The sequence below is a fragment of the Pogona vitticeps genome, chromosome 3, assembly GCF_051106095.1.
Source record: "Pogona vitticeps strain Pit_001003342236 chromosome 3, PviZW2.1, whole genome shotgun sequence".
Lineage (NCBI taxonomy): Eukaryota > Metazoa > Chordata > Lepidosauria > Squamata > Agamidae > Pogona > Pogona vitticeps.
The window spans coordinates 92,819,492-92,842,897 of NC_135785.1; the positions used below are offsets into that span (position 1 = coordinate 92,819,492).

Genomic DNA, 23,406 nt, shown 5'->3' on the forward strand with positions numbered 1-23,406 from the left:
AAATGATGGACAAATCAGACTGTCCACATTCCGTCTAATGAAGCCAATGTGAGAAATTTCTTATTTATTTCTCATAGTATCTGTACTTTGTATACCTTTTTAATCTAAGAACTGTAGTGCAAAATGCAGAGAAGCATATGGTCCAAAGAATAATGGTATTTGTATCTTCATGTTAGCCCCACAGTGTAAATCAGATAATTTCACTTACAATGCAGACTGAACAAAATTCTCTCCCATTGCTACAGCCACATGGACACAAGTGGTGAGCCAGTAGCTGCTTGTAATGAACTGTGATATTTGTCTAACCATAATGTCTTTTTTTCTCAATATCCAGCCTCATTCAGATGATTCAACATTCTGCTCCATGGTCACCCAGTTGGTTACCACTCTACCCCAATGTATCCTACTGGGGGGGGGGGACAAAACAACATCAAATATCTGTTTGTGTTAAACATCTGTTGTTGTTGGTTTTAAGATAACATTTGTTATAATCCCATCCTTCTCCAACATAAAGCACAGAATGAAATACTGTGAATTTCGGAGAGTCTCCTGTCTAAATCAAGGATGGGCAATATGTGGGCTTCTCCGGCGCTCCCAGCACCTACTGAAATTTAAAGAAGACAAAAACATTGTGGCACCTTAAAGACTAACTGCAATATTTTTATGTGAGCTTTCCTGGACTAGTCCACTTCCTCTGACTCAGAAAGCTCACAATATAGCAGCTAGGCCTTTAAGGTGCTACAATGTTTTTTGTCTTCTTTCTTATTTTTATTTTGTTTTTGTCTGATACTCTAGCACAGATTAACATGGCGCCCTCTTCTAAAACTGCTACTAAATTTTAAAAGCTGGAAAAATGTTTTGACTGAAGTAAGCTCTTAGTGGTCTCTAGGAAGCAAATAGTCCATTTTTCCATGTTTTGAGAACCTGAACTACCCCCCAATCCCTCCTCTCATCCAATTTAGTTTTAATTTTTGTCAGTCAGGCTGCAAGGGCTTCTTCAGTTAAAAGAATAAGAAACAATGTGGAGGGCCGTGGGCATGGGAGTACTGCCCCCTCCCCATTCTATGGCATGGCATTTCTGCTCCCCCAGACCTCTGGAGGCTGCCCTCTTCAATCCAGATTCTAGGGGATGACCAGACCCAGAACAGTCTAGCTGCAGAGGCAAAACTTTTCAGACCGTTCAATGCCAGCAACGTATTTTGCTTATTAAGAAGTTACTGTTCAAGTATTAACCAATATCCTCTCCACTTTAATCACTGCATTTCCTCCAAGCCTGTTTTATAGGAAAGATCTCAGCATAGATGTATAGATGAATTATGACATGAACAATGAACACCTACATTCAGTGTGTGGTTCTTGTTGTTGTTATATGCCATCAAGTCACTTCTGAATTTTAGCGACCCTAAGAATGAGAGAGATCCATAATGTCCTCTCCTCAACAGCCCAGATCAGCTCTTCTAAACTCAAGGCTGGGGCTTCCTGTAGGGAGGCCCTCCATCTTGTATTTGATCTTCCTCTTTTCTTGCTGCCTTTAAGCTTGTCTTTTTCGGAGAAACCTGCCTTCTCATGATGTGCCCAAAGTAGAATGGTTACATCATTTTTTTTTGCCTCCAGAAATAGTTTAGGCATGATTTGTTTGTCTTTCTGCCAGTCCAAGTTATCCACAAAGCTCTGCCTAGCACCATATTTGAAACATACCTTTTTTTTCGGTCAGCTTTCTTTATTGTCCAGATTTCACACCCATATATAGTAATCAGGAACACCAGAGTGTGGATGATCTTGGTCTTGGTCTTTAGGGGCACATCCTTACTTACACTTGATGACCTTTTCTAATTCCTTCATTGCGGCTCCTCAGAGTCTCTGTCTTCTTCTGATTTCTTGGCTGCAGCCTCCATTTGGATTGATGACTGAACCAAAGTATACAAGATCTTTCAATTTCTTCATTGTCAATATTAAAGATGTGTAGTTCTTCTGTGTCTGCTTTGGCACCTTCTTTCACTTTCACTAAAAGTCACTTCAGGTGATTGATGCTATTTGTCAGTAAGATGGCGTCATCTGCATGTCTTAAGTGACTGATACTTCTTCCACCAATTTTCACTCCTCTTTCACCTGAGTCTAGTCTGGCTTTCAGCATCATGTGTTCTGCATACATATTTAACAAGTTAGGGGATAAAATGCTTCCTTGTCTGACACCTTTGTCTATAGGAAGCCATTCTGTCTCTTCATATTCTGTCCTAACCGTGGTTTCACAATCAGTTGAGTTTAGTTATGCTAATTTCTTCCTTATATGGACTTTGAATTCATCAGGAATGTTGTTTAAATTATTTTTTGGCATGACAAATCTTTTAGTGTTCTTTCTCAGTTTTACTCTAATGTTTAGTATTAACAGTTAATGATCACTGATCAGCACAACAATCCAATCCTGGTCTTGCTTCAGCAGGGAGAATACAGCTTCTCCATGTTCTGCTTCCAATTGCATAGTCTATTTGATTTCTGTATTGACCATATGGTGATGTCTACATGTGCAGCCATCTGTTTGGTTGCTTAAAGCATGTATTCACAATAAACAGATTGGTGCCTTCACAGAATTCTATGAATCATTTTCCTGCTTCTTTTCTTATCCCTAGACCAAATTTTCCAACATTAGATTCTGCTTTGTATTTTACTTTTGCGTTCCAGTTATCTAGGATTTTATGCATGTCTTGTTTTGGTGGTCAGTTTCCTCTTAGATGCTTGCATAAAAGTTTTCAATTTCATCTTCTTCACCAATGGTAGCTGGAGTGTAGACTTGAATGGTAGTTATGTTGATAGGTTTTCCATGGAGTCCAACCGATATTATTTGGTCAGATTTTGCATTATAGCCCTTAACTGCCGGTGCTACATATGTCCTCAGTATTATAGCCACTCCATTTCTTCTAGATTTGACATTTCCAGAGCAGAATATTTTGTAGTTGTCCAACTAAAAGTATCTTATTCCAGTCAACTTTAGTACACTGACACCAAGCACTGCAATGTTTATATGTTCCATTTCTTGCTTTAACTTGAATCATACGTCTCACGTTCCATGTTCCCGTTGTATATATTATGCAACATTGAATTTTCCTTTCACTTTTGTGCATGTCAGCCATTCATTGTCCTTTCGGATTTAATCTAGTTACACAGACCTATTCAGACTTGTCCTTTGCTCTTCTTCAGCAACTGATTGAATACTTTCCAGCCTGGGAGTATCATCTTCCAGCACTATCTCTTGTTTCATTTTGAACTGTCTCATCATAGATTTTTCATGATAAGGAAAATCCAACAGGGGTTTGCCATTGCCGCCACCTGTGCAGTACTAACAAAAGTTGGCTTGGGTGCTACTACCATTGTCTTCTCCACCAGTATAACCTTCAGCTGCTGCTGCGTAGCTGCCTTGAAAAGCATGGATGCATCTTAGTTTGGTGTCTGAGCTGTGACCTTTCTGCCTTGGGAAATTCTGCTAGGAATCCAGGCTCATAATGGAGTCTAGTCTCCTGACAGCATTGCTCCCAGCCTCAACGACACACTTAAATCCCTTCACTACATTAAAGTGTGCATCCAAGAAGGGGTTTGGTTCCTACAGTAGTGCAAAGAAAATGACAGCCATGCATTCTTCCTCAGAAATGATATAACATTGAAACCCATACTGTTTTTTTTTAAATTAAGAGCCCAATATATGCATGGATTTCCTACCTTGTTACAATGGTTTCTGCATTCATTTCAGTGGAAAAGGCACGTCTGCTCAGGGGAGGCCACGTTTGTATATGACTCCCACTGGAAACATTAAATTTATATTTTTTCTGGAGCAGGAGTGAAAAAGAATGTTGTGATGTGTTGACTTCAACTTGGGTTTCTTCCAGCTGATCCAGAATGATCTGGATGAGGAGGAGGAGCAAAGAAGTCCAAGCCAAGGGAGCCTTCGTTTCCGGCATAAGCAGCCCATTGAGCTTAAAGGACCTGATGGGATCCATGTGGTCCATGGCAGCACGGGCACTCTCTTAACCTCTGACCTTAACAGCCTCCCTGAGGATGACCAGAAAGTGCTTGGCCGCTCCTTGGAGACACTGACTGCTGATGGCGGGGCGTACTGTGACAGGAATGCCCGCACCGAGTCTGCCAAATCCACCCCTATGCACAAGATGAGGGAAGTTATCATGGAGAGTCCGCTGGAAATCACAGAGTTATGACTAGAAGTGGCATCGCTGGTGTAGCACGCCAATAAAAGCCCAGACCCACACAGACTGTCACTGCAGAAGGGAGAACACCGACCAAGGGACAAACGTGGCAGAAGAGAAATCAAGAGGCTGAGGTCCCCAGTGCCTGCCCACCAAGCTGCTCCAGAGTAAACCTGACCAAGATCGCCAATTGTTCTGTTATGGCAGCCTTAGAGAACCTCACCTCTAGTAGTGAAGACTCTCAGGACTGTTTGCTTTTACCAGGCAATCATACCGTTAATTTCATACCTTTTTAATTTTCTTTTTTAATTAAAAGGTGTTTAAGGAGGGGAAAGCAGTGGGAGGCCCTGAGGTAAAAACCTATGGCTAGAATTGCAATAATCATGGTGCCATGTCCCATCAACAGAACCAGCTAGGTTCTCCACTATGTCCTGGATTATTCCAGTATATTCTTCCACCCGCCAACCCCCAAAGTGGTGGTGGGGAAAGAGGGCTGCTAACCAAATGCAGCTAACATTATCCTAGGACTATCAACTGATACACAGGGATTTTGTGACGAACTTGAGGAAGCTCCACAAATCTCTTTGGTATTAATCTGTGTTGGATCATTAACAGAAAAAAAGGGGGGGGGACTGAAGCCATTTCTTCATTTTCGCTGGTTTACCAAAACACTGCAGCATCAAAAGCAACAGAATGACATTAATTCAGGTTCTGAACGTAGAGTGTTTGTGTGTAATTAAATTTTTTCCCCTCTTTTTGTTTTTGAACAGTGAAGTGTTGAGAGTTTGGGGATGGTCTATCAAAGGAACCAGAAATATATTATACAAGAATTTGGTTAATCTGTCTTTTATCTGTCCTACTGAAACTGACATGCTGAGCCTCTTGGACATAGATCTTAGTGGTTGTGTAGGTTAAGTGCACCACACTATGGGAGCTGAGAAATCAGAATTGTGTGCCTCCATATACCAGCATGTATATTCCTTCTCTATAACACTATCAAGAAAGGGAATTGGGAGTGTGCCTTATATGGAGCTCTGTGTGTCATGAGTGCACACACAATCAGTTTGAATAAAATTATGCAAATTAAGAAAAATATTTTGCATAATTCCGATTTCACGATCTAGCTTCTCAGAAATTTTTCAGGGAGAGCTAAAGCATACAGCAATGAAGAGCAAGGCTTGAACACATAGGTGGCGAAGAGCACCAGTTACATGGAGAAATTGCAATGGGAATTCAAGAACTGTGTAGGATATTTAACATCTTTGGGTACAATAAAAGGCAAAATTAAGAATAGTTACATTGCACTGAGTTTCATGAGTATGAGATTTACCTGACTTTTTCTATTTATGCCTTTCCTCCCCAAGTACTGGAAGTGTTCATTAGATGGCTCTAGTTTTCCCAAAATGTTCTATGCCTAGAATTTACCTTTTCAAAACTGAAAAGTAATAGTCTCATCATCATGTGCTATCTAGTTAATTCTGACTTATGATGACCCTTTTCAGGGTTTGCCAAATAGAGAATGGGTTTCCCATTCCTTTCTTCTGTGTGTGTGTGTGTGGGGGGGCTACCCTGGGACTTTGAAGCTTCCCAAGGCCACACAGGCTGGCTCTACTCACAAGAAGTCCAAAAACCTTATCTTCATAGATCTGTGTGAAGAGAAGCCTGCCTCTGCCCATGTATCTCATATGAATATGCAACTGATTTTTTCTTTGTGTTTCTTTGAAATACCAGCTTCAGCAGAATAGATTTTAGAGTGGTCATATATATGACTTCAATGCAGATGGTGACACACATCCCCATTTTAGACCACAAAGTACTTCATGCAGCTGGAGCGAAAAACCATATAGGTGTGTATCCCAAACAAGAAAGGCTGGATCAAAATGAGGGTTCCGTTCTACAAATAAAAGCAGCAAGATTTCTGTGCCACCAGTTTCTGCCATGTGTCGCATGGGACAATACTCCTTTCTGAACAACTGTTTTGTCTACACTAGACATTCACATACATTTAATACGTGTTGAAATTTTAATTGTATAAATGGGCTTAAGCACTTTTAGAGTTTCGGCACTCTCAGGACCAAACAGCTATTCATAAAGTGGAATGTATACAGTGGCGGAAATCCTGTTTATTAACTGCAGATGTAAGTGACAATGTTGTCATCAGCCCACAATGTTACTATTTAATTTAATGTTTCATTCCACTAGGTTCCAAGGCTCTCTTAGAGAACCCTTTTGATCCGGCGAAATCTTTGAGAGCCTTGGGATGGGGGGGACATCATTTTGATATTAAAAAACACTGATGGATCATTGGTGCCATCAGGATTAGGACTGCTGATGGTGATCTGGCCATGATTTTCCAACATTGAAGGCTGGCTGTCTCCTCATCTTGATACTCCCAAAGGTTTCCTTGAGTCAAAAGAGATTCCTAGGGAGCCTTGGAATGTAAGGGAGCTGGAGGGGAGATTAAGCTTTAAATTAAGTTAAATTAAATTAAAGAGTAATATCACAAGTTGATGACATAACCACTATTTATGCCCACGTAGTTGCACTAGCTGGATTTCTGCCAGTGATTTTTCTCTATCTCCAGTTTTAATTGGAAAAACAGATACAAAAATATCACTTAAAATACCTGTAAGTATAAGAGGGAGGGGGGCTGCAGTTTATTGGTACAGAGTATACTTTATTCATACACAGTCCCAGGTTTAATCTGGCATCACAAGTTTAAAAGAATCTCAAATAACACGGCTTAGAAACAAGACAGGACAGAGTAATAAGTACAAGTAATATGTTACTTTCCCATATTCATTGACTGGAAGTGGCTTCTTTTATTCTGAAACCTGAGGTCTTACAATAAAAAGAATAAATTTCAGACCCCCTCCCCCCACAAATACTGAAGAGAAAAGTCTCCTCAACATGACTTTGAGCCCTCAAGAACATAAAACGTGCCCAAAGCTCACATAGCAATAGTTCCTGGAGTTCCTTGAAGAAAAGTATGAAAGATGGAGGCAGATTTAAAATAGTTCAATTTTTAATATATTAAATTCTTTGAAAAGGATTCTAAAAGACCCAGTTCAACAACATATGTGAAAGAAGGATGTCTCAGTGGAACGCTGTCATGTTCTGTCCACTGGGTGTGGTCCTGTGCAATAAAAATCCCAAACCATTTCCCTCAAAGTTTCACAAGGACATATTTAAAATTCAGTATTCATTTACATGCTATTATAGGCAGAACGCATTGGAAATGTGACAATCTCAGTTTAGGCAGCCTGTTTTGGACTATTATTTTTCTGCACTTCTTCTATTAGCACATGGCAATTTATTAGTATTATACTGAAAAACATTTTAAAGGAAATTCTTATCTATTCTAGTAATTCCATACTCCCCAAGTTTCTCCCCCTCCCATGTCCTCCTCCACCATGGCTTGAAAACCCAAACTAAACATATGGTGATTCAGAGCATTATGAACAACCTGTTTTTCCCTCTACAATCACTCTCTCTCTCTCTCTCTCTCTCTCTCTCTCTCTAAATTGGACCAGGCACTCAATAGCAATCATACTTAAAACTGGGCCAAATATGAAAAAGGAAGATGGCCCCCAGCAACATTTAGACCTCTTACTATTTCCCACCCAGTCGAATTCCAGAATTTGTTCATTAAAACTGCAGTCAACGTTCTTTCATTGAAGGGTTGCCTCTAGTTCCATATATGATGTTTGCAGTATTCAATGGCCTGTGGGGTGGGGGAAATAAGAGAGACCCATTAAAACACACACACACAACTGATACTTAAAATGCTGACATGCTTGGAGACTCCAATTGTTCCTGAATTTCAAAATAAGTTGTCAACTAATTCAAAAGTGTTACCGTCCATTAATCTTGCTTTTATTTCAGTTTAAATAAAATCTGTATGTCCATGATCCAGCCAGGAAGATTTATGCATGGAAACAAGTGTTTGTAAGTGATGCTAATAACAGATGTGGGTCTGGATGTGCACAACAGTGCTTGTTGATTGCCTCCGTGAACTAGGTAGATGTGTCTCATGGTTTGGAGATAGAACTATATTCTCATCATAGGACTTGTAGATCTTTATGCCCAACTGCATAACCATGATCCTTGTGTTAGGTCTGGTACCAGTTTATTAATATTGTAAGAGCACTTAGGATTAGAGTTGGGCACAAACTAGAAAAAGGGTGATTTGTAGTTCGTACCTGCCCACGAACCGCAAAATTTCTTAACTTTTTTTTAAAAAAAAACACATGAACCAGTACATTTTTTAAACAAACATGCCTGAGGTTAGGGGAAACTAACCCCCATCCCCTCTGCCCCCTTTCCCTCTGCCACTGTTGCCTCCCTCTCTTGTGCCGCCGCTTCCTCCTCCTGCACCATCATCACGATCTTTAGAGACAGCTTCCCTTCTGGGAGCTTGGCCTGCTGTCTCTGATGATGGCAGCGACAGAGAAGGAAGAAGAGGAAGAGATGGCAGCATAAGATAGAGGGGCGAAGGGGGCAGGATGGAGGGCAGGGGGGCAAATGAACCAGGAAGTTCATTAAATTACTAAAAAGAGGTTTGTTGATTTAGTTCATTTTGGTTCATTGGTTTTGACAAACCCAAACTGACCCAAACCAACAAACCAGCAATTTTTGACAAACTTCCTGGTTCATTGTTTGGTTCATGCCCATCTCTATTTAGGATGCATCTGGACTTCAAGGGGAATGCCAGAGATGAAGCCTGGGAATCAAACTTGCAAGCTAGACCCAGGCTTACCTTCCAGTTACTAATCCGATAACAAAATGCTGTAAATGCAAGATTCATGACAAATAGATTTTTTTCCAACACCTGATGGAGCATTTCTTTTAGAAATCCCCCAATTGTCATCTTCTTCTTCTTCAGATTTGGGTTATTTATAGCATTTGCTATTTATTTATTTATTTATTTATTTATTTATTTATTTATTTATTTATTTATTTATTTATTTATTCATTCATTCATTTATTCATTCATTCGTTCATTCATTCATTCATTCATTCATTCATTCATTCATTCATTCTTGTAGCACTTTCTGACTAAAGAAAGGAAAGCATCGCCTGAGGATGATTGCAACCAATTCCCCGGCAGATGAAAGGGTTGTCGAAAGGAAATTGCTCTCATTAAAGCAAGCCTTCCTGGCGCGATGGGGCCTGTGCCTTTGCGGTCATATCCTCACCCCTTACTTCTGTTTGAAAACCATGATACCACAGTCCCACCCTTGTATGTGCTGGAAACCGTGGGTAGTGTTCCCTATCTGAATAGTCAGTACCCGCTCTCAACATTTGGACAATGCCTCCTTGCTTACCTGGCACTGGGCAGCACTCTCCATGTTCTTGCACCAGTAGCTAGGGCCCCAGGCGCAGGCTTCCATGCCCACAAGATGGGATCCAGGACAGGCTCCCAGCTTCTGTATGGTGAAGAGCAGGCCGTTACCCCCTTTTGCATAGAAAGAGGTCTTTTTCTTTGATCCTGGGGCCACACATCCTTGGGGCAAATTATGTTGGGGGAGAGCCAAAAACAGACACTGCTCCCCCACTGTGCATGAGTGCGCGTGCGCGCGCGCACAGATGCGATGTCTCCTGACTGACTGCCTCTTCCTCCCACCCAGCAGGCTGCCACAAGTGGAGTAGGCTCTGTCTACCAGAAGTCTGAATTGTTTGCTTGCAGAGCCTCATGGCACAGTGGTTAAACCGCTGTACTGCAGCCAAAACTGTGCTCATGACCTGGGGTTCAATCCCAGGTAGCGGCTCAAGGTTGACTCAGTAAAATGAGGTCAGTAAAATGAGTGCCCAGCTGGGGTGGTGGTGGTGGTGGCAATGTGTAGCCTGCATAATTAACTTGTAAACCGCCCAGAGAGTTCTTAAAGCGCTATGGGGCGGTATATAAGAAGCACATTTTGCTCTGTTTTTGACCATAGCAGTAGGGTGACAGACTGCCCATTCCTCCTACCCTTACTGCTTCCCTCATTCCCAATTTCCCATCCTACTTCTTTGGCTTCATGGTGGTTTTTTTTCCAGATCTGTAAATACCGGTAGCAGTTTACCAGACCAGTTTTATAGACTCTGTTTTCTTGCATACAGAATAAGCAAATACTGTAGATTAGTCTTAAAGCAATCAGAACACAAGCTAGAGAGAGATTCTCTTCAAGGGTTTATAGTTCTACCAGAGAAAATGTATTTAACAGCTTTCCCAACCAGCTCAAAACCTCAGAACAATTTTCAATTTTTTTGGCAGCACCATTAACTAGTTCCATGCTAAGGACCCCATAAGAATCAGTTTCACAGTCTTTAATTATGGTGCGAGAGGCTGTGAGTCAACTTTCAAAGGAAAGCAAGAGTATTTGGACAAGAAAGTAACATGGTACAAAACAATGTTATAGATACTCAATATGAAGCTAAAACAAAGAGTAATAAGCAGGCAAGAGGAAAAAGTGTACTGCTTGTATATGGTCCTGTAGTGCCTGAAGTACTCTTTGGGCACTTTGTAATTTAATTGTTCAGGCTACACATTGCCCCTCCCCTCCGAGAGATGGGTACTCCATTTACTGAACTCAGATGGAAGGCTGAGTCAACCTCAACATTGTTTATGATAACAGGAGAAGACTGTCAGTTCACATTTACCTTCAGCCTTAAAAAACTATACAAGTCTATCTGTGGCTTCATAGGACAGAGATACCATGGAATCCTGTACATGTCTATTCAGAGGTAAGCACAAATCTGTTAAATGGTCACATTCCCAGTAAATATAGATAGGGTTACAGTCTAAATTGCTCAATAGATATGTCCCTCAAGTTGAAAACAGCTTTATGATGCAACTTACGGCACACACAAACGTTGGTTCCATGATCTGTATCAGGAGGCGGACAGCAGATGGCTCATATTGCGCCACCAGTTGATCACACTGTAAAAAAACAACAGAACAATTAAAACACAGTGCTCTGCTGGGGATGATGGGAGCAAAGCAGTGGAATAATAGGTTAAAGCTTCTAGTAATCAAGGTATGAAATCATAAGAGTTTAGAAATATCCAACTGTGATGCCTTTCAGTTGTACTGAACTACAGCTCCCACCATTTCCAGCCACCATAGTCATGCTGGGTAGGATGACAGGAACTGACACACCAGGGATACAAAAAAATAAAATCCCCGTCTCGACCCCCAAAACCTCAATAGGTTTGCCGAAGCTGCACCTCTTTCAAAATTCCTGAGTTGGAAACTATACTTGTCTCAAAATTTACCTGGGTTTTTTTCTTTTCAAATTTATATATATATATATATAAAAACTGCCAGGTCAAGTATTTTGGAAAAGAATAACAATACACTGACATATCTGTTCAGTAAATTATCAGTAATTTTATCTGAGTGCCTGTTTGTCTGTCTGTCTGTCAGTCAGTCAGTCTGATACACTGTATGCTGTCGTAAGTAGCTAATGCTACTATGCACTGGTTTCCTGTCTCCTTTTTTCTTTATAACGGATTAACATCCTTCCAGGAAGAAGCATGGAGAAAGAGTGGATACATACTCACAAGATCCTTTGTCCCTCTAAGATATACATTAAATAAAATCACACTTCCATAAAAGAACCATAATGAGGGAAGAAAGTTCCATCTGCCACAGCTGTATTTCATACTAAATTCATGAAGGTACTGTTCCTTTTCCTCTTGCTCACAGGGTAAGCACAACCATATGTGCAGCACAAAAGTATACGAATTGTCAAAATCTTGCCCACCAAGCCTAACATGAAGAGGAGAGAGAATACTGATCTCCCATAGTGCTGTGCTCTACCCTCACAACCTCCACAACTCTTAAGCAAACTGTCTTCTACAGTTGTGACTCAATGCACTTACTGGATACACCAAAGCTTCCGGGAGCAATTGGCAGCCCTTAACAAGCATGGATCCAATCTGTGCCTGTGTTGTGTTCTTCCCCAGTTCGTCACCAAAGTATTTAATGACAATCGTACACACATGGCAGAATTCACTTTCATTGTATTTTGGGAGTTGCTCAAGAGCGGCAGTCTCTGACAGGAAAGAGAAAGAACAGATGGACTGTTAAGAGGTTTGTAGACAGGAAGCCAAATCCTGACCATGCAGTTCCAAGTACAGTTCTTCCTTTTCTGCCACTTGCACAAGAGAAATCCAGTAACCACAACCACCACAAGGAAGAATCTCCCTGGTCTTCAAGGGGCTAATCTCTGGCACATGTAATTATAGGTTGGCGAATACTGGGGCTCTGCCTGTGGAGCCCTTATGCTCCAAGTTTGTGAGGATTATACCTTTTATTTTACAGTATTATGTTAAATGTATTCTATTATTTATTTCTATTCATTTTGGAGCCTAAAGATTTCTAAGGCTGTGGTCACACAGGCAATTTGAATGGATTTCTGTTCGGACTTCTTAAAAATTATGTTGAAGTCGCATGGTATTTCAACCGGTGGCTACATTCACATGCACTACATGGAAATTTGTTTATTTCTGGTGATTTAAATCAGTTTTGGCATCTTCAGTGCTGAAATCGACTCATTTCCACAAAACCTCATTGAACTGAATCAGTTTTCAATGCGAAGTATCAAGGTCTCTGCCAGCTAGTTGAAAATAGCTCACTTTGCAGCCCGTATAAATTAATTTCACATTTGCAATGTGTGAACAATAAAATCTGATTTAAATGATGCTTACATGCGGTTCTTTTTGCCAGTGTGACCGCAGCCTCAGATAGATTGCAACAATATTTGAAACCATCAATTAAAGGATCGTAATCATTTAAAAAGCAAAACAAACTGGAACATGACTATAGTAGAATGACCAAATAATTTTTTTAAAAAATTAGCAAGGGCAAACTATAACATCCACCTGTGGAAAAGAAGGATAAGTATGCATGCAATCTAGTGGTTATCTAGGTTAGCAAGTTGGACCAGGATTTGAGAAGTCCACGTTCAAATCCCCACTGAGCCAGGAAACTCACTGGCTGACTTTGAGACAGTCAGAGTTACTCTCTTAAACTTAGTTACTACAAAGCATGGTTATGAGAGTGAAGTAGGAAAGAGGAATGCCATGCGTACTACCTTGGGCTCACTGGAAGGAAGGGGGAGAGGGATTCAGATGAAGTAACTAGTGGCTAACCAAGGCTAACAAAGTAGGCAATGACCAAGGATCACTGAGAAGAGTGTTCCACCACCATAGAGTACCACCACCAAGAAGATCCCATGTCTGGTCACCTAAAAAGGTCAGAAGATCTTTGACAAAAATGTTAACTGACAAGTTGTCACAACCTTATCACTGATCTTTACCAATCTGAGAAACTTTTTCAACTGAGGGTAAAAATCCCTCAAGTTTATGGATCAAAATATAAAGACACACCCTTGTAAAGTCTTTTTCCCCCCCAGATCTTTGAATGTAATGTCACAAGCAACACAACCTACCAGCATTCAAAGAGATATCTTTGGGGCAACATCTGAGAATGATGCACACAGATTCGGGTTTAGTTGCATCCAAAAGCATAACAACAACAGCCATTCCATAGGAGTTTACAAAGTCCTTGCACTGGTCTAGGACCTCAGGAGGCAGCAAATAGCAGATGTTCTTCATCTGATGGACTATCTCCTCCTGAAACAGAAAGGCAGGTCAGAAAGGCGGGGGGGGAGAGACTTTGACCACAATGTTTTGCGCCAAGAACCACAGGAAAAAGAAGTAGGACTATTAGTGAGGTTCCTAAGTCAGTTATTTCTTCATTTTTGTTTATTCATTTAATTTTTATCTTGTTTTTCTCCTCTTGTGGAGACCCAAGGAAGCTTATAAAAATATTTTTATGATCACAAATAATTAACATATTAGTTAAAAATTAAAAACTATAACATACAAATATTTTATAATGTTAGTTAAAAATATAAAACAAAGTTTTCAAAGCCAACTAAATTGCCCCCTCTCAAATGCCTATTGAGACTCACCCCAAAGTTTCTCTTAAAAAAGCAGGTTTTTTTAAATTAAACAGTTTTATTACAAAATGTATTAAGAAAAATAATGAGGACGACAACTATCATGTCTAGCACATTTTAAAAAAAATTCTAGTACACTGATTTAGCTGTCTATTCAATTGTCAATATGCACACACATTAAGCCAAACATACCCGTATTTTTCGCTCCATAAGACGCACCTCTCCATAAGACGCACCAAATTTTTAGGCGAAGAAAACAGGAAAAAATAATCTGGGAATTTTGTTCCATAAGACGCATACACTTTTCCCCCAATGTTTTTTTGGAAAAAAAGTGCGTCTTATGGTGCGAAAAATACGGTAACTAGCTTCTTTCTGTAGCCTCACTCACTTCTGTAACGTTGTTCTCCACCAGATTCTCTGCTGCTTGTATCACTTTCTTGCAGATGCCACACAACAGAGCAGGCTTTTCTGCATTTGAAGTTTTCTGCAAGATGTTTGGGGGGGAGAGAGTATACAAACAAACTTTATAATATGACAAACAAAGGTAACATTAAAATCCTGTTTAATACAGATTAATCAAAAAGAAACTTTTCACAGTAAAGGCCACATCCTTTTGCACATTTTTAGTGATAATTATCAAAGTGTTCAGAGATTTCTGTCTATTCAGGAAGCATTGCCCTCACTCTGAACTGACTTTATGTGCCCTCAGTAACATCAGAACAAAGCCAAACCTCATCACAGACTTATAGTACAATGATATCATGCTGGAGCCACTCACATAAATGGCTTTGTCCATGTAGGCAAATATCATTAGCTACTTAGGTTTGTAATGTTTACTTTGAGATGCTGGATGGCTATGGCTGTTCATGTGATTAATCCAGGGAAATAATCCAGGGAAATAAGATTCAATAAATGCAAGGAAAATACCATATCAAAGTGGCAGCTTAGCAGAATGGAAAACAGAAGGATTTTATCTAAGAACAGTTTTGTTTTACACTCCCAAAAAGCACTGTTTTCATTGCAGAAAGATTTTTTAAAAAAATTGGGGTACGCCTGCTATTTATATTGAAAACAAGCTACAGTTAACTTCAAAATGCCTTTCCTTGCTCAAGGGTTATGTGATGGATTGTTTTCACACCAGACTCCATTAAACACACACACACACACACACACACACACAAGGTGCTCTTATGAACAGAACTTTAAAAGACTGACAACTCACAATGGAGCTGATTCTGGATCTCTTCTTAAGCAGATTGCTTAAACCAATGTCAAAGATAATTTAGAAAGCAGAATCAGAGGATTAAACACATGTTTCAATCTGTCCCATTGAAATCAACATAATTGAAGAGAACTTAAACTTAGGTTAGCTCTTGATGCGAACCATATAGCATGCAGCACCACAAAGCTCCTCCCAGATCCTTCTCAAACCACTGGCTGAAATCCTGTTGCTTAGCATAGTAAATTGCAGATAAGAGTCGGCACAATGAATCAGCAGAAATTTGGTGAGTAAGCTCACAGTACACACACACACCCTGAAAGTGACCAGGTAGTGTGATTTTGGCCTAAAACAAGGCATGCCCCCCACATGTTGTTTTTGAGAGGAACTTGTTTTTAAAAAGGTATATCATCCTGTCTATTTTTGTAGGGTCTAAGGGGCTTGTGGGTGGATGGGAAATGAAGCAGACAGGACCTCAACCCATCAAGGTCTAAACCATACGTATTAAATTTTAAAGGTCATCTCAAAGAGTCTCATATGCTTACACTGAAATAAATAGAAATATGTTAGTATAAGGGATGTCTTGTGGGCCCCATCCCCCTTCTGGGGAAATTCGACAATTATCAAAAGCTGAATTTTGTATTTTCCAAGATGGAAGGTTCCTTGGAATCTATGTTTGCTACCCAAAAGCTCCAGGACAGTCCAACTTGCAAAATAAAATTATCACATCACAACATCTGCTCAAACCAAATTCAACCACCTTCCACGTTCCCTCTTGAATATGACTAAGATCAGGTTCATAGTTACAGAGGGATTAATGGAGGCCCAGCCACACAGGGTGTCCACAGTGTTGTTGTTGTTGTTTTTTTTTTTTTTTTTGGATGGGAGCAAAGCAGCATTATTGACTTTGTAGTGGGGGATAGGCAACTTACTTAACATGTATCATGCTGCACCTACTTTTCATTTAACATACAGTACTTGCTGGAGTTGCCCTCATTCGCAAGTTGCACTACCCTCATTATCCTGAAGTCGACCCAGCCCATACCTTCTGAATAGAAGACTGGCATAATCTCCTCTACTACCTAGCCTGCTGGAGGTATGTGCTTGTTCTCTGCTTCCAACCTCTAGAATAGATGGTCCTAATAAAGATATTGCCATAATAAGACTTTTGGGAGCCTTTTGTTATAGCCAGCAGAGATACTTCCACTTTTTCTGTGAACAATCTTATCAAAATTCTTAACATTGCCATATTTCACACACACACACGGGAAGTCTGCAAGACTGCAGCTCAGCAATAAAGTAAATGTTTCACATGCGAAAAGTTACACGTTTAACCGTAGGTATTTCCAGGTAGGTATGGAAAAGGCTCCTTACTGAAAACCTGCAGAGCAGATGCCAGCCAGCATATTGGCTGACCATACTGTGATGGATAGACCTGGATTTTTAGTCAGTATAAGGTAGTTTGCTATATTCTTATGAAGGCTTAAAAATCTTGGATTTTGTTTGAATTGACATTCATTGTTCTCCCCACCCCTGACATGAAGAACACAGTCCTACATGTTTTTCTGTGTATACATATCAAAACCTACTTTGCTTTCCTTGAAATGCCTTTGGTTCTTTGTTCAAACAGGAAGCTACAGTTTCTTTACAGATTTGGCTTTAGGCAAAATCCACTGACAGATATTTTATACTGCAGCTCTGTCCTTTCCACGGCAGAGCAGCAGGGAGCGCCATTACCCTTACCTCTACAGACTCAGGTGTATAGGAGTCAAGAAGGTTGCCGGCTGGTACCAAGCTATGGAAAAGCTCAGATGGTTCAGAGTTACAGAGTCTAGCTTCAGTACAAGTGTTGCTTGGTGGCTAGAAGAATAGAAAAACCCATTAGAGACCAACTCCTCTTACTACCAAAACTGAATACAGTGACAATTTGTTATCAGGGGTTTTCTTTTCTTGGCAGAGGGGAGCCAGGTAGTCTGGCATGATACTCAATAGATGTGTCAAGCATGAATTCTGAATGTGTGCACTTCTTTACATATCCCTTAAAGTAGAGATGAGTGCAAAGGGGCAGCTAGGGCTGGCCCTCAAAAGCGGTCCAAGACCTGGTAAACTTTGGGGTCCAGATGACCATTTGGAGAGCAGCAAATGAGGGGGACAATTGTGAGCAAGGTAGAACCTGCCATAGTCAGCACCACTGAGTCTAATGCCCTTTCTCCACATTTTAAAAATACTTTAAAAAAACAAACAAACTAGAGGACAGCCTGCCAGTCATACACTTGACATAAGCTCATGTCAATTCCTAAGTTTTAAAATGTATTTTCTGAAGAATCGCAATACTGAAAGGTGATTCTCAAAGGTTTTTTTAGGGCTAGGTTTCCCCAATATCAGCTAGAAACATTTGTAAACCACTGAAAATAATAATAATTATGGGCTTAAACTATTCTGTGTTTTGAAATAATGATAAGGTCTTGTGGGTCTCTCAGTATGAAACAAAGCAACAGTGAAGTATTTCTATAGGTTCACCTCTCCAACAGCTACAAATAACAGGAATGATACACTCAGGCTTCTATCCTTAGGCTCCCTTGAGTCAGGCAGAACCGACCCAGCTCATAAATACTCAGGAAGACATGGTTCAGGAATGAAAAGTTAAAGCACTATAAGGCAACATTATCACATACCTGATCCTGTTAATCAGCAACGAAGCCATTATGAAAAAACAAAAACAAGAGTTAAGATCATGGGAAAAGAACACAAAGAACAAATTAAATAGACTGAATTAGATAAATAACCAAATTCACCTGCCAGAGGAATCAGCTCTATTACTTTTTCCTAGCAATGTCAGATTTACACATTCTAGTTTCTTTAATATGCATTCTCAAGGCACAACTCTTCATTACACTGAATTTGGTTTCTGCATTACACTAACAATGTCTAATGGCACATGTATGTTGGCCTGATGGTCAGCAACTGGACTCTGTCGGGCCAAATGTGGCATATAAAGGGGGGCAGGAATCAGCAGGCCAGCTCCTTCTTTACTCAGGATACATCTGAGAAAGAAGGACTTGCCCATAAATCCCATCATATTGTGAGTTCATTTAAATTCTTTGATGCTTTTGCTACTCTGGATTCTTACATGGAATTCTTTTTTTTTTTTTTTACTTTAATAACTGAAATTGTGCACACTGGCAGGGGGAGGATAATTGTAACTTCCAGATCAGAGACAGAAGCTGTCATTTCTTTCTCCTAGGTAGTTAAATGTTAGTGAATACACATAAAATCAAGGGCTATGCAAGAGATTATCTGAAATATTCTCAATCTTGCTTCTTCACCCCACATCTAGAGGAGAAATAAAATATTATACACTTCTCTTATCCAGCCCCAGGCATCCAACCCTTCTTATACTTGTATTGCTACATTAATGACACCTTTTACAAATAATAACCTAAAGCCTAGACTATCTAATTCAGTCTTGTAGCATATTACAATGCTTCTTTCTTATCATGCAATTAACACTGAAATAACCACAGGACTGTGCTAGGAAAGGGCAAGAGGTTCACCCCTGCGGTCTGCTTACCAATATGTCTGCCATCAACTGCACAAACGCATGGGAATATTCAAAGACATACTTCTTGCACTACGGGAACAAAACAGTCCAAACCATTACTAACAGGTCAATTCACGACCATCACCAGCTCATTCATTCACACTTTGGAAAACTCCATTCAGACTGCAGACAGAGAACTCAAGAAGCTACACCCACTGTGTTTGGTATTGCTTGTTGCAGACTTTTTTTTAAAGTATGAAGGAGCCTAACCTGTGAGCATGAAGACAGGATACCTTAGTGTGTCCATTTTTAGAGTGTTAGTAATTTAATCCCTAGAGGTTCTTTGCAATACTTATAGTCATTTTAGAATTTATGATCTCCATAAATACTGCCTAGCATTTTTAACTATTATATTCAGCAATAAAAAGGAAATCTGGTACTATAACAAGCACAGAGAAAAGAGATGTAGAGATAGCAGTGTTCTTGTTTAAAATTTAAGAGTAATCACATAAAATTCTGGGACTTTTAATCCAACACACCTGGGAGCATCAGGCTGGGGAGGGATAATCTAAAAGACATAGGTGCATAACCTCCTAAGCAGTCTGACATGGACAGCACAATTATGTATATGGGAATTCTGCTGGTGAAACAGCAGGTGTGGGCAGCTTGAGAACTTCCATATGTTGTTGGATGGCAACTTGCACCAGCCTTACCTAGCCAACACCACAACAGGTGAAGAATGGTGGGAAATGAAGTCTAATACTATCTGGAGGATCCCAAGTTGCCCACTGCTGCTCTACACCAAAAGGGTCCAAAAGGTAGTGGCAGAAGAAGATACAACATCTGTCCAACTACTGTGTGATACTTGCACACAGCATTTGAGATATATCATTGTGTGGCTTTGTCTTTTTAGGAAGCAATGGCACAGGGGAGGATATACATATATACAGTATACACACACACACACACACACACACACATATATATATACATATATATACATATATGTGTGTATACATACATACATACACACACACACACACACACACACACACACACACACACACACACACACACACACACACACACACACACACACGACTATGCAGTTTAAAAACATATATCTGAATCAGGGTTGTGGAACCTGTGGTCTTCCAAATGCTGTTACATTCTAATTCCCATCAGCCCCACCCAACCTGGCTAAACCATGAAAACAGTGCTTCAGAAGAAGTCATAATGTTGCAGAAAAGGGGCACTCCTCTACCAAAGTACACCACCATCCCTCTAGTACTGTCAGTTGTTGGATAGGCTCAGTGGTTTATGTATTTGACTGCAGGGCCAGAGGTTGGGAGTTCAATTCCCCCCTGTGCCCCCTTGACAGGGGCTGGCCTCAATGATCCACAGGGTCCCTTCCATCTCAGCAGTTCTAAGAATATACCCGAGCTCTTCAGATGAAGAAGGTGATAACAGTCACCAAACATTGTATCTGTCGTGTCCCAATGAGATCTTGCTCATATGAAATAAGATAGTTACCTCATCAACCAAGTCTGAGTCCAGAAGTTCACAGTGCTGTTTGGCATATACCTGTAAGGACTGGACAAAGAAGGGGCTGCTCTGTATATCCTCCTTCATCTCAGCAACCACCTCCTTACACTGTTGACAAGAGTTTTCTTCCTTCTACCAGAAAAAAAACAGGGGGGAGAACAAAGGGTTAATGCATCTGCCCCATGTTTAGAACACTAGAATCTCCACCCCCAAATAAAGGATCCTGGTGTGTGCTGCCATTTTTGCATATAGAGTTGGACACTAGGAGCTTGAAACATTCCTTTACTGGCCTAGAACTTGTGGTCCTGTAAATGAAAGCTGACACTGTCGAGATTCTGAAGACTGGGTTGGATATAAAAATGGGAAAGAATTGTGATTCAAGAAAAAAGTAAGTTTTCCAAGCTTTAGGTTGTACCAACAACATAAAACATTTAGGTATATGAGATACTTCCAAAATTGGAGAACTCCCCACCCTCCCAGTACTGCAGAATTGAGCCTTGACAGAGCCAAAGTTACTCAAAGGCCAACTCTGGTTTAATCCAGCAACAAGAACTGTATGGCCTTCTGGATATTGTTTGGCTGCAACTCCCATAATGCTTTTTCATTGCATAAGGTAGTTAAAGATGATCGTTGCATAAGGTAGTTAAAGCATCCATGTTTCTGTGTCTCTTCTGCATATCTGCCCTGTTCAATGCGGGTTAAGTTCAACTTCAAAGTTGGAAGAGGCTAGGTTGGCATCTTGTTTTCTCACTTCCAGTCATATCCACCCCCAGTGGTTTCCTCACCCGAGATTCATAATAGCCTTCATCTTGAGGGTAGAGGAGAAGAGGCACATTTACTAGGAAGGGAGCCAACACTTCAGCGAAGTCTGTCATTTTAGGTGTTTCCTCTGACGTTAACGGCCTTTTAAATTTCAGGGCTCCTTCAATGGTTTCACGATGACTGCTGCAAAGCCTGAAGGCACCACATGCGATATCAGGCTTATCCTAGAAAGAGAAGGACAGAGAGATACCATTTTGTGAGAGAGTATTTCAGTATTTAAAGAGTAGAAACAAAATCCATTTGAAGATGCCTCTTTTTAGTTTGTCTGCTTTCTAAAGATCAACTTCGTATAACAAATTTACTCTCTCTCACACACACACAAAGTAATTGTTGTAACAGCTCACAAGTCAAATGCATATACATGCCTAACACAAAATATGTGAGGAAACCTAAGTGAAATAGCAAATTATTCATGGACTGAAAGGCTACAAGTTAACTCCAACAACTAGTGCCGGAGTTTGTTCTTCCTTTCTTCTTCCCTTCCCATTGTTTTCTCCATTTGGCAATTTGTCTTATAGATTATATAAGCCTGTGGGTAGGGAATGCCTTATTTTCTAGGAGTGTTTTAAATCAAAGAGAGAGATAAAAATCACTGGATACCTAAATATACTCAAAAGCAGATTGTTGTTGTTGTTTAGTCGTTAAGTCATGTCCAACTCTTCGTGACCCCATGGACCAGAGCACGCCAGGCCCTCCTGGCTTCCACTGCCTCCCAGAGTTGGGTCAAATTCATGTTGGTAGCTTCCATGACACTGTCCAACCATCTCAACCTCTGTCGTCCCCTTCTCCTCTTGCCTTCACACTTTCCCAACATCAGGGTCTTTTCTAGGGAGTCTTCTCATGAGATGGCCAAAGCATTGGAGCCTCAGCTTCAGGATCTGTCCTTCCAGTGAGCACTCAGGGTTGATTTCCTTTAGAATGGATAGGTTTGTTCTCCTTGCAGTCCATGGGGACTCTCAAGAGTCTCCTCCAGCACCACAATTCAAAAGCATCAATTCTTTGGCGGTCAGCCTTCTTTATGGTCCAGCTCTCACTTCCATACATCGTTACTGGAAAAACCATAGCTTTGATTATGTGGACCTTTGCCAGCAAGGTGGTGTCTCTGCTTTTTAAGATGCTGTCTAGGTTTGTCATCGCTTCCCTCCCAAGAAGCAGGCATCTTTTAATTTCGTGGCTGTTGTCACCATCTGCAGTGATCTTGGAGCCCAGGAAAGTAAAATCTGTAACTGCCTCTAAGATCTTCCCTTTCTATTTTCCAGGAGGTGATGAGATCAGTCGTCATGATCTTAGGTTGTTTTTTTTTTTGGATGTTGAGCTTCAGACCATTTTTTGCGCTCTCCTCTTTCACCCTCATTAAGAGGTTATTTCAATAAACAAGCCTTGTTGTACTCCTTTCCCAATTCTGAACCAATCAGTTGTTCCATATCGAGTTCTAACTGTTGCTTCCTGCCCCACATATAGATTTCTCAGGAGATGGACAAGGTGGTGAGGCACTCCCATTCCTTTCAGGACTTTCCATAGTTTGTTGTTGTCGATACGGTCAAGGGCTTTAGAGTAGTCAATGAAGCAGAAGTAGATGTTTTTCTGGAACTCTCTGGTCTCTAGTTCCTCTGCACCTTTGAAATCCAGCTTGTACTTCTGGGAGTTCTCGGTCCACATACTGCTGAAGTCTTCCTTGGAGTATTTTGAGCATAACCTTGCTAGCATGTAAAATGAGTGCCACTGTACAGTAGTTGGAGCATTCTTTGGCACTGCCTTTCTTTAGGACTGGGATGTAGACTGATCTTTTCCTATCCTCTGGCCTCTGCTGAGATTTCCAAACTTGCTGGCATATTGAGGGTAGCACTTTAACAGCATCGTCTTTTAAGATTTTAAATAGTTCAAGTGGAATGCCATCACCTCCACTGGTTTTGTTGTTAGCCAGGCTTTCTAAGGCCCACTTGACTTCACTCTCCAGAGTGTCTGGCTCAAGGTCAGCAACCACACTATCTGGGTTGTCTGGGGCATCCAGATCTTTCTGGTTTAATTCCTCTGTGTATTCTTGCCACCTCTTCTTGATGTCTTCTGCTTCTGTGAGGTCCCTACAATTTTTGTCCTTTATCATGTCCATCTTTGCACAAAAGGTTCCTTTAACAT

At 40.6% G+C, this 23,406-nt stretch overlaps 3 protein-coding genes across 3 annotated transcripts in view; 1 reads left to right on the forward strand and 2 right to left on the reverse strand.

Moving 5' to 3' along the window:
- Positions 1–5,486, forward strand: part of CDH23 (cadherin related 23) — a 622,327-nt gene extending 616,841 nt beyond the window's left edge. The window contains exon 69 of the mRNA XM_072995232.2: positions 3,879–5,486. Coding sequence (XP_072851333.2) covers positions 3,879–4,205 — 327 coding nt within the window. The 3' untranslated portion in view covers positions 4,206–5,486. The remainder of the gene's footprint in view (positions 1–3,878) is intronic.
- Positions 5,487–7,736: 2,250 nt separating this feature from the next.
- LOC140705895 (prosaposin-like) lies at positions 7,737–18,441 on the reverse strand. Its single transcript, XM_072995228.2, has 8 exons — positions 18,280–18,441; positions 17,106–17,222; positions 14,532–14,627; positions 13,631–13,814; positions 12,060–12,232; positions 11,035–11,115; positions 9,521–9,622; positions 7,737–7,917 (listed from the first exon to the last, which is right to left on the reverse strand). Exons 1-8 carry the CDS (start codon positions 18,439–18,441, stop codon positions 7,882–7,884), a joined length of 951 nt encoding a protein of 316 aa, XP_072851329.2. The 3' UTR covers positions 7,737–7,881.
- LOC110073667 (prosaposin-like) overlaps positions 18,107–23,406 on the reverse strand; it is a 39,393-nt gene continuing 34,093 nt past the window's right edge. Inside the window, exons 5-7 of the mRNA XM_072993260.2 lie at positions 21,234–21,434; positions 20,437–20,580; positions 18,107–18,993 (exon numbers count right to left, since the gene is read on the reverse strand). Of these exons, the coding sequence (XP_072849361.2) occupies positions 18,913–18,993; positions 20,437–20,580; positions 21,234–21,434 (426 nt within the window). The 3' untranslated portion in view covers positions 18,107–18,912. The remainder of the gene's footprint in view (positions 18,994–20,436; positions 20,581–21,233; positions 21,435–23,406) is intronic.

Excerpts from the sequence above, each read along its gene's own strand:
- LOC140705895 (XM_072995228.2), bottom strand. The coding sequence starts at position 18,441 with ATGATGGGATTTATGGGCAAGTCCTTCTTTCTCAGATGTATCCTGAGT. Across the intron at positions 11,116-12,059 it reads CGGAAGCTTTGGTGTATCCA|TGTGATCAACTGGTGGCGCA; the intron begins GTAAGTGCATTG and ends GTTTTTTTACAG. Across the intron at positions 9,623-11,034 it reads AACCAACGTTTGTGTGTGCC|AAGCTGGGAGCCTGTCCTGG; the intron begins GTAAGTTGCATC and ends TTCACCATACAG.